At 43.5% G+C, this 11,130-nt stretch overlaps 1 protein-coding gene across 1 annotated transcript in view; it reads right to left on the reverse strand.

Annotated features, from left to right (window-relative positions):
• The window catches only part of MYOM1 (myomesin 1), a 157,122-nt gene that overhangs the window by 141,670 nt on the left and 4,322 nt on the right, over positions 1-11,130 (reverse strand). Inside the window, exons 2-3 of the mRNA XM_045004129.1 lie at positions 9,094-9,212; positions 8,003-8,130 (exon numbers count right to left, since the gene is read on the reverse strand). Of these exons, the coding sequence (XP_044860064.1) occupies positions 8,003-8,021 (19 nt within the window). The 5' untranslated portion in view covers positions 8,022-8,130; positions 9,094-9,212. The remainder of the gene's footprint in view (positions 1-8,002; positions 8,131-9,093; positions 9,213-11,130) is intronic.

Below are 11,130 nucleotides of genomic sequence, written 5' to 3' on the forward strand. Positions count from 1 at the left end.
CACTGGGATAATAGAGGACAGTCTCACCTATTCCAAGGTTTAGTCTGAATGGGGTCTTATTCTTTCAAACAAATTGAACACTTTTTTCTCCTACATTTGAGTGGAGTAAAACTAGGACAAGCTGGGAAACCCTGGATAGCAATGAGAAATTGAGAAGACCACATTTATTTATTTAAGTCTTGACTGCTACCAGGACAATGAAGGGCCATGAATTTGTCCGGTGTAGTTTAAATTTTGAACTGTATTTTGCAGAACCTTCAAACTTTCGATCAAGTCTTGCTCGTTTTTTGGGCAAACTCACACACACACACACACCCCACATAGCTCCTTTCTCCTCTCCCAGGGTATTGAACAGGGGCCTGTAGTCTCCATGGTTACCACAGTATACAAGCTGGGAAAGTGGCTTTCCAAGCTCTATCCCCCAGTTCTGAGGCCCCATTTGTATTTTTGTCTCTTTCAGCGCCTGACTAAAAATATTTTAAATCTTTATATATTTACTCAGAATGAGTGATATAAGCTTAGGAATGTGTGTGAGAGTGACACAGCATGCTAATGAGTGAGTGTCACACCCAATGAGTGCGACTTCACATGTATGGACCTATAGTAGCAGTTATAAGCTACAATCCTCTTAGAAAGGACATGTTCATGATAGGATGTGAAATGCTGGCCATTGACTTGAATAGGGCCAGGATTTCACCCGAAAGACATATGCCAGCAACAGATTTTCTCTGTTAATTTGGATGATTAACTTAATGCTATTGTTAATGCTTAATAGCTTTGCTCATGCTAAGAAGCATCTGAGGGCTTGGCTACACTTACAAGTTGCAGCGCTGGTGGAGGCTTTCCAGCACTGCAATTACACCCCGTCCACACTTGCAGGGCACAACCAGCGCTGCAACTCCCTGGTTGCAGCGCTGGCTGAAAACCCATCCGGGTTGGGGTATAAGGAGTGCAGCGCTGGTGATCCAGCGCTGCTCATCAGGTGTGGACACTCACCAGCGCTGTAATTGTCCTCCAGGGAATAAGGAGTTATCCCAGAATTCCTGTTCAGCCACTCTGCTCATCAGTTTGCACTCTACTGCTCTTGCCTCAGGTGACCCGCCCTTTAAATGCCCCGGGAAATTTAAAAATCTCCTTCCTGTTTGCTGCAGCCAGGTGTGTGTGGAGTGCAATCAGTTAATCTTTACAGGTGAGCATGCCTCCACGCGGCAAACGAGCCCCAGCCTGGAGCACTGGCGAATTGCAGGACCTCATTAGTGTTTGGGGGGAGGAAGCTGTGCAGTCCCAGCTGCGCTCCAGCCGTATGAATTACGATATCTTTGAGCAGGTATCAAGGTCCATGCTGGATAGGGGCCATGATCGGGATGCACTACAATGCAGGGTTAAAGTTAAAGAGCTGCGGAGTGCCTATTACAAAGCCCACGAGGGCAATCGCCGATCCGGAGCTGCCCCCCGACCTGCCGTTTTTACAGGGAGATGGACGCGATACTTGGGGGTGACCCCACTGCCAATCCCAGGACCACGATGGACACTTCTGAGCAGGGTGGGGGACAGGAGGAGGAGGAGGAGGCGGTGGAGGCGGAGGCGGGTGGGGAGGAAAACGCGAGTGAAGCTACTGGGATGGGGGAAGACACCCCAGAGTCCCTGGAGGCATGCAGCCAGGAGCTCTTCTCAAGCCAGGAGGAAAGTACCCAATCGCAGCAGCCAGCAGTTGCAGAAGGACAAGCAGAGCAGCGGGTTACCGGTAAGCGGCTTTTATTTTCTGGGTGGAAATGTTTCTGGAGAGGAAGGGGGGTTAAGGCTGCATGCATGCCAGCCTAGATGTGGAATAGCCCATTGATGTGGTCTATCATGTCGCGGTAATCGGCTGCAGTAATCTCCTCAAAAGTTTCAGCCAGAGCGTGGGCAATATGCCTGCGCAGGTTTATAGGGAGAGCCACTGTGGTCCTTGTCCCAGTCAGGCTAACGCGACCGCGCCACTGTGCCGCGAGGGGTGGGGGGACCATTGCTGAACACAGGCAAGCTGCATAGGGTCCAGGGCGGAATCCACATTGCTGTAGAAGAGCCTCCCACGCTGCCCTAGTGACCCGCAGCAGGGAGATATCTTCCAGGATTAACTCCTGTGAAAAATGTTGGGAGACTCTTTAGTGAAGATAGTGATAGAGATAGGGAGATAGTGAAGATCACCCCTGCAGCTGCATCTTCACTCAACCCCTCTATCACTGCAGCTGTTCGGTGCACTTCCCCGAAGCAACCAGCACCCCTCTATCACTCAAGCCCCACTTCTCCCTCTATGCAGCACCCCTCACTCACCATTTCGTGTCTTCTGTTATGTTATGTGTGTGGTAAAAGAATGCTAAAGTGAGGACTGAGAACTCCTTCAGTGTGTGGGAATTACTGTCTGGAGATAGTGAAAACAATGCTACCCTGTTAAATGTTGTCATTTCTGCCTTTCTAAAGTGACCTTGACTGCTGGACTGACCAGATGTACCACAGCACAGAAACTGCAGAATTTGAGGAAAAATCCCCGAAAAAGCAAGGAGGACATGCTGAAAACTGTTATTGCTCACTCTGCTAGAGAGAGTAAAAACTTGCAGGAGTGGAGAGAAAAGGAAAGCAGGATCCGCAAGAGAAATGCAGTGGCCAAGAGGAAAAGCACAGAGCAGCTGCTAAGCATCCTGTCGCGCCAAGCGGACTCTATCGAGTCACTCGTTGCCATGCAAGCAGAGCACTACCGTGCTACTCCCCCACGCCCCCCGGTCCCAAAGCTTTTTGCCTTGTGCACCAATGTCAGTTCAAACCCCCCTTCCCCAGCATCCAGGTTCTTACCACCACCAGCTGCCTCCAACACCTGTACGTTCACCAACCAGCCCTGATAACTACAACCCTTACCCTCTGCACTCAACCCCCATCACCATGCAGTTTATGCACCCTGAAGTGCAGGATTCATTGCACAGCACTCCAGACAGGCCGTATGCAAACTTGTGACTGTGCAGTTCACCCACCCACACCCCTGCCCTCTTGTGTTCATGAAATGTTGTGTGTGTCTGTCTGTCAAGGAAGTTTTTTTCATTTCAATAAAACAATTCTTGGCTTTGAAAACAGTCTTTATTATAGCAGATAGTGAAAGATACCTTAGCCCAGTAAAGAAACAGGCACTGCAAATCATTTTAGGGATAATAGAATAACAGTGTAAACAGTGCACTTCACTCCCATGCAAGGCAGCAAACATTACAGTTGGCTTTCAGCCTCAAATTCTTCCCTCAAGGCATCCCTAATCCTTGAAGCCCTGTGCTGGGCCTCTCTATTAGCCCTGCTCTCTGGCTGTGCATATTCAGCCTCCAGGACTTGAACCTCGGTGGTCCATGCCTGACTGAATGTTTCACCCTTCCCTTCACAAATATTATGGAGGGTACAGCAAGTGGATATAACCGCGGGGATGCTGCTTTCCCCCAAGTCTAGCTTCCCATACAAGGATCTCCAGCGCGCTTTTAAATGGCCAAAAGCACACTCCACAGTCATTCGGCACCGGCTCAGCCTGTAGTTGAACCGGTCCTTGCTCCTGTCAAGCTTCCCTGTATAGGGTTTCATGAGCCAAGGCAGTAACGGGTAAGCGGGGTCTCCAAGGATCACAATGGGCATTTTGACGTCCCCTACTGTGATCTTCCTGTCTGGGAAAAAAGTCCCTGCCTGCATCTTCCTGAACAGGCCACTGTTCCCAAAGATGCGTGCATCATGCACCTTTCCAGGCCAGCCTGTGTAAATGTCAATGAAACGCCCACGGTGATCCACAAGCGCCTGGAGAACCATAGAGAAGTACCCCTTACGATTAACGTACTCTGATGCCAGGTGGCGGGGGGGCAGAATAGGAATATGCGTCCCATCTATCGCCCCTCCACAGTTAGGGAAACCCATTTGTGCAAAGCCATCCACAATGTCCTGCACGTTCCCCAGAGTCACGGTCTTTCTTAGCAGGATGCGATTAATTGCCTTGCAAACTTGCATCAACACGATTCCAACGGTCGACTTTCCCACTCCAAACTGGTTCCCGACTGACCGGTAGCTGTCTAGAGTTGCCAGCTTCCAGATTGCAATAGCCACCCGCTTTTCCACCGTCAGGGCAGCTCTCAATCTTGTGTCCTTGCGCCGCAGAGTGGGGGCGAGCTCAGCACACAGTCCCATGAAAGTGGCTTTTCTCATACGAAAGTTCTGTAGCCACTGCTCGTCATCCCAGACTTCCATGACGATGTGATCCCACCAGTCAGTGCTTGTTTCCCGAGCCCAAAAGCGGCGTTCAACAGTGCTGAGCATTTCCGTGAATGCCACAAGCACTGTAGTGTCACACGCGGCAGGCAAATCCATATCGATATCATCGTCTGACTCCTCACTGTCACTTTGGAGCTGAAGGAATAGCTCGACTGCCAAACGTGTTGTGCTGGCGACACTCATCAGCACAGTCCTCAGCAGCTCGGGCTCCATTTCCCACAGAAATCGCGATTCACACACAGAGAGTAAAACAGAAAGACACTCACAATGGCACCAAACGTTGCCGGAAAGACAGAATGCTGGGATGTGAAGCGATGCACCACGGGGCGTTGGCACAGGAAGCGGAATGACCCACACACTTCCTTCCCCTTCCCACAATACTCAGCGCCAAAATGGGACGAGGTGCTCTGTGGGATAGCTGCCCACAATGCACCTCTCAATACAGCGCTAGAAAGTGCTGCAAGTGTGGCCACACTGCAGCGCTGGCCCTACACAGCTGCCTGACCAGCGCTGTAACTCCCAGCGCTGCAACTTGTAAGTGTAGCCAAGCCCTTACTCTACATCAGTGGTTCTCAACATCAGCACAGAGCTGCAGCCTATGTAACATCCTCAGGCCATACAGGTAGTGAATATATTGTGTGGATGCAGCCTACATAACACAATGGTAAATGGGTTGAGAACCACCACTCTACATAATGTGCCATTTACTTCAATGGAACTACTGACAAAGTAAGATAACACTCAATTTGAGAAGAGGTATTGCAGTGTGGCCCAAGACCATAAAGAAATAATGGTAACCTGGTGAAGATAACTTTATAATGGAGGATGCAGAAACTTGTTGAGAATATATTGCACAATAAGTACTCTTGATTGTGTAAGGCCAGGAAGCCAGATTGTTTCCCCAAACAGACCAATGCATAAGGGACTTCCATTCAAATTGCCCCCATCCTACACAAAATGGTTGAGTCAGCTGTTTCAGCAATACTGTCTCTTCATCAATGGGGCTACTCAGATGTGTAAAGTTAAACACATGCAGATCTCTTTGCAGGATCAGGGCCCTGCTGCAGGCTGTTATGTATTCATAACAAACTTTTTCAGGTATCATTACTGCTGTGGTCTAGTTGATAGAACACTAGATCTGACTCAGGACACCTGGCTCTGCCACTAGCCTGCTGGGTAAGGTGACCAGATGTCTCATTTTTAAAGGGACAGTCACGTTTTTGAGGACTTTTTCTTATATAGGCACCTATTACCCCCATCCCCATCCCATTTTTTCCCCACAGTTGCTATCTGGTCACCCTACTGCTGGGTGATTTTGGGCTAGATTTTCAAAAGTGTTTAGGTGCCTTAAGGTGCAGATAGGCATTTTTTAAAATCCCATTTGCCACCTAAACTGATTAAGCACATAACTCCCATTGAAAGCAATAGGAGTTAGGCACCTAATTTTCTTATGTGCTTTTGCCTCAGTTTCCCCATCTGTAAAATGGGAACAATGATTCTTACCTACTTCATAAAGTACCTGGAAATCTACTGATGAAAAATGATATATAAGAACTAGGTATTATTATTTATTATGGAACAGAAGGGTAGGATTTGTGCATCTATCCTACTGCCTTCTGCATTTCCTAAGGAAACCTGGGATCAAATGGGTTTGTAGACTTCCTCCCCCCCTTCTCAATATGTAAGGTTGCACACCTCTTCCTTTGAGGAATTTGATGCAAAAAACCCCAAAACAAACAAAAAACTGCAGGGGGTGACTCTTTTGTACCTTTTCTCTCCTTGGGAGAGGTCTCTCTTTTTTCCCCTTTCATGCATAAAGCCTTAATGTTCTTTTAAATGACACTATATAAAATAAATTTCCTTTTCTCCCCACAAAATATTTTTTAATATCTGAAATCATAGTTAATATGAAATATTTTTACCAAAAGGTAATTGGTAATGAAGCAAACTTCTCTGCACTAAAGTAAAGTATAGTTCAAGGAATGTGAGGTGGGAAACTGAGTCATGAGTCCACCCAGTTTAGGCTTAATCAATTTTCACCTTTATTTAGAAATTTTCAAACAGAATTGTCACTTATGGTTTCTGAATATACACTTATGCCAGATAATAATCAAACAAGTAAGGTCTCAAATTACCGAGTTCTGGGGCACTAGGAAGCCCTCCTGCACTTCATGGTGTCAGTCTCTAGCCTTTCAGTCTCATTTCTTTAGTTTTGGGTTCAATATTTATGACTTCAGCCCCTTTGTCCACTAGATTTTATACCTTTCCATATTCATTAGCTTTCCACCAATCAACATTATTTAACATTGCAGATACCCAATTATCCATGTACCAAATTTTCATAATTTTTTTCATTCTCCATTCTGTCTTTATAAATCATTAACATAACATCAGCATTAAACTAACAACACATATTCCTTATTTTCTACCATTCAGCAATTTCCCTCATATTTTAGTAGATTAATCATTTATATAACCTTTACATTTTATTTAATAGGAACATTATGGGGGTTACCATGCCCTTAATCTCAGCATGGTATTATCCTTTTCAAACATAGCTTTTCAGGAGAATTTTTTTCAAAGCTCATCATCACCCCATCAGGTTTGTAAATTATTAAAAGGCCTACTCAGTAATTTTACCCATGGCATTTTTAATGGGTACTTTTTATGTTAGAGCCTTAATAATCAATTGTTCCTTAACAGTAGGCTAACATCCTCCGTAGTTGATTTAACTAGAATTAATCATGTTAAAAATAAAAGTGGACATTTTGTACACAGATTACAGCCTTACTAATAGGTCTTTCCATATACACATTGTTACCATTTTATCTTTAAAGTGTTCTTCCTAATTATAAAATGTTTAAAAAAATATAATTTTGGAGATGCTAACAAATTAAAGATTTTAGAAATGGTCATAGAAGTAGGGACATACTTAAAACACCACTGAATTCAGCTTGACAGAATATTTTTGTGAGGATAGCACTTAGAATATAGTTATTTATTTTTAATTATTTATTATTTTATTGATCAATAAGAGATACTGTGTTCCTCTAAATATTCCAACATTCAATTTTTGTATGACACATAGCCATTTCTCTCATGCAGTACAAACAGAAAAGTGCCAATCCTGCTTCCAGTAAAGTTAATAGTAGTTTTGCAAGTGACTTTAATAGAAGTATTGGGCTCAAGAAATGAAGATGAAGAAAGAAGTCTAAAACAAGCACAAATGTGTTGGATGGTGTCAGTGTGCCTCAGTGGGTCACAGCTGAGGATGCTAGATTCAGGACAAACTGCTGAGAAATAGGACAGACTCATGCCAAACTGATGGTTATTCTATTGTTAGATATACCAAGCCAGAAACAAAAGTAAGCTTCTGTGTCATCACACTGGTAGAAGTCCAAAATACAGGCATCGCAGCCCTTGTTTCAACCATCCAGACACTAAACTATTATAATGAATGGATATTGAAAACCAATTTAATCAAACAAAGGGTTTTCTTATCTCAAAAGATCAGCCACATACCCAGGTCAATATATAATTCAGATCTTACTCAGTAATCATGCTGTTGCCAATCCTTTAGTATCTAATATCTAAAGGTTTATTTATAAGAGAAAAAAAAGAGTTAAAATGGTTAAGGAAATTATACACGCACACAGTCATTGCAAAGTTCTTTTATCAAGTTTGAAGCAGTGATGAAATAAACTGATAGTTTGAAAAAGTCTTCTCTGGAAATTACCAAACACCTTGGGGGTCATCAGTCCTTGTTTAGAGCTTCCTTCCTCATTAGAAGTCCAGCAAAATGAAGCAGGAAATAAAGATGTTTCCAGGGTCTTTTATATCCTCTCCCATGTAGATGGAATTTTACTGTCCCAAACAAAGCCCCCAGAACAGTTTATGGAAAAATATAGGCACAAGAGGCTAAGGCATCTGCAGGAAGAGCCATCTGGCTAGAATGAGTTTTTTCTGTGGCCCATTGTGAGAGTTAATTGCCTTAGAAGGGTTATCAACACAAAGCTGTCTGGCTTCTATGTAGATTTGACCAGGTAGGTGTTACCCCAGGATCAAACACATTTGAAATACTGGTTCATAGTATTCATAACGTTAGATACAAAAATGATACATACATACAAATAGGATAATCATATTTGATAGATTGTAACTTTTATATTGATACTTTACATGACATACTTTGTATAAGATTTGTTGCAATTGTATAAGTGGTATATTTCAACCATACAACATCACAGATGGCATGGGGAAGGGGTGGGTTTCTAGGTTCACAAGAAGGCAGGTAGTTACAAAATATGACAATTGGAATAGAGATTTCAAAATCAGAGAGAAATATCTTTCTCAAGTCTTATTGAAACACACAACAAAATGCTTCTTCATAAGACAGCTCCCTTTAAAAGTCTCCTTACAATTACTCCAAAATGAAGTATTTTTCCAATGTGAGAGACATGGCAGGTCTACAGAAATCCTCAAACGCTCCCTCTGGTATACACAAAAAGGACTTGTGAGAGCTATTACCAGGTTTCACCACCAATACAATAAATAATCTTTCAACAGCACTGCTAGTGACATGGTGTATGTAAGTTTTTATGTATAAATACAATCATGTATTTTAAAACTATGGAGTCAGAACATTTAACAAACATTGAATAATTAAGCTTCTGAACAGTCCTTTGAGGTATAAAAATGTATTAGATAGATATGGGTCTGCTTCACTCACAACTGCAACCCAGCAACTGTTTAATGATAAAATAGTTCAGGACAGAAAATGAAGAATATTGTATTAAAATCGAATTGTAAAGGTAAATGGACTTTTACATTGGACTGGAGTGTGTCACAATCTGAAGGTTTCATGATAGCTGAGAAGGTATTTGTTGTTCCTTGACAGTTGGGAATGACAGCTGACATTCCATGACTCTTGCAAGACAGTTGCAGCTCTGTAACAGATGAAGATGACGTTTGGAAATAACAATTGTGGCTCTGTTGGCAGTTGGGAATGAGAGTTTCATGACAACTGTTGTTTTATGGGAGATGGAAAAGATAGTTGTGCTCTGTTGCAGTGGGGAATGACATTTAGGTGCTCATGAAATTTCACAAGTGTTTAGCATGACAAATGTGAATTGTTAAGTAAACAGGAATCAACAAACCAAACTCAACAGCCAATTAATTCAGTCTCTTTCTGCATGTGGCATTTCTGTGACAAGAATTTCCTTGACTGTGTTTATTATTTTTGGGGTACAATTCCCAGCTCTACCACAAAGTTTCTGCATGACCATGGGCACGTCACTTAATATCCTCCGGCCGCAGTTCTCTGTTGCTAAAATGTGAATAATACTTCCTTCTTTCATCCTTTGTCTCAGGGCTTAAATTCCCAATATTTATTTCCAGGCACCTCCCCACCCCATTTGGGGCTTGGGGCTTTAGCCCACAAGGGGGGGAGGTGCCAGGGCTCAGGGCTTCAGTCCCCACGGCTCTCACCAGGGCTGTAGCACTGAGCCTTGAAGCCTCCCATGGGGCTGAAGCCACAAGGCACAGCCACAGGCCACAGTGCTGAAGCCCTGAGCCCTAGCTTCCTTCCATGGGCTTGAAAATATTTACTCCGGCTCTGGTTGAATTTAAATCCTGCTTTGTCTGCGTTGTCCATTTAGACTGTAAGCTCTCTGAGGAAGGCACTAATAGGACTTGTCTACATGAGAAGTTATACTAGTATATTTATATCTGTATAGTTAAACTGCTATAGGTATAACCCTCCATATGGACACTCATAGGGTGCATCTACCCTACCCGGCGGGTAGTGATCGATCATTGGGGATCGATTTATCGCATCTAGTGTAGACATGATAATCGATCCCCGATTGTTCTGCCGTCGACTCCGGAACTCCACCACGGCAAGAGGCGGAAGTGGAGTCACTGGGGGAGCGACAGCAGTCGACTCGCCATCATCCTCACGGCCAGGACCTAGCCATAGTCTAGAACAGGGGTCGGCAACTTTTCAGAAGTGGTGTGCCAAGTCTTCATTTATTCACTCTAGTTTAAGGTTTCGTGTGCCAATAATACATTTTAACATTTTTAGAAGGTCTCTTTCTATAAGTCTATAATATATAACTAAACTATTGTTGTATGTAAAGTAAATAAGGTTTTTAAAATGTTTAAGAAGCTTCCTTTAAAATTAAATTAAAATGCAGAGCCCCCAGGACCTGGGCAGTGTGAGTGCCACTGAAAATCAGCTCCCGTGCCGCCTTTGGCACACGTGCCATAGATTGCCTACCCCTGGTCCAGAATAAGTGGCTTTTTCTGGTTTATCTTAATTTGTTTTCAAAGCCACCTAACCTAAATCAGTAAAAGACACTCATATCAGAATAACATGCCCACACAGGGAGCTACACTAGCATAACTATTGGTTTAAATTCACACTTTACTGTCTGTATACTCCTATAACCTCCCATGTAGACAAGCCCTTTACTGCATGCATGAACAATGCCTAATCCAATGGGGCCCCAAGCTGGACTGGTGCATCCAGGCATTACTGGATGTAAGTAATCAGAAATGAAAAATGTCAACTTGGTGAAATGGTTTTCACTCTGTGGATTGACACTCAATCACTATTGATTAGTTTGAGTGATCAGGCAATTCATGTGGTGTTGGGTCTGCTTCAGGCACTTCTGGCGTGAATACTTCGTGCATGAAAATGTTAAATTCCATGGACACACACTTTGAAATTAATTTCCTACCAGTGTATATGCTCGTAAGAATGCCTTGGTGACACATTCGCAGAAAGAACCCCAGAATAAGGCAGAGAAGCAGCATGAGTGAAACAAATTAATGAAACTATGAGCGAGACTCCAAGAAAATACT

This window comes from Mauremys mutica, chromosome 2 (assembly GCF_020497125.1).
Source record: "Mauremys mutica isolate MM-2020 ecotype Southern chromosome 2, ASM2049712v1, whole genome shotgun sequence".
Classification (NCBI taxonomy): Eukaryota; Metazoa; Chordata; order Testudines; family Geoemydidae; genus Mauremys; species Mauremys mutica.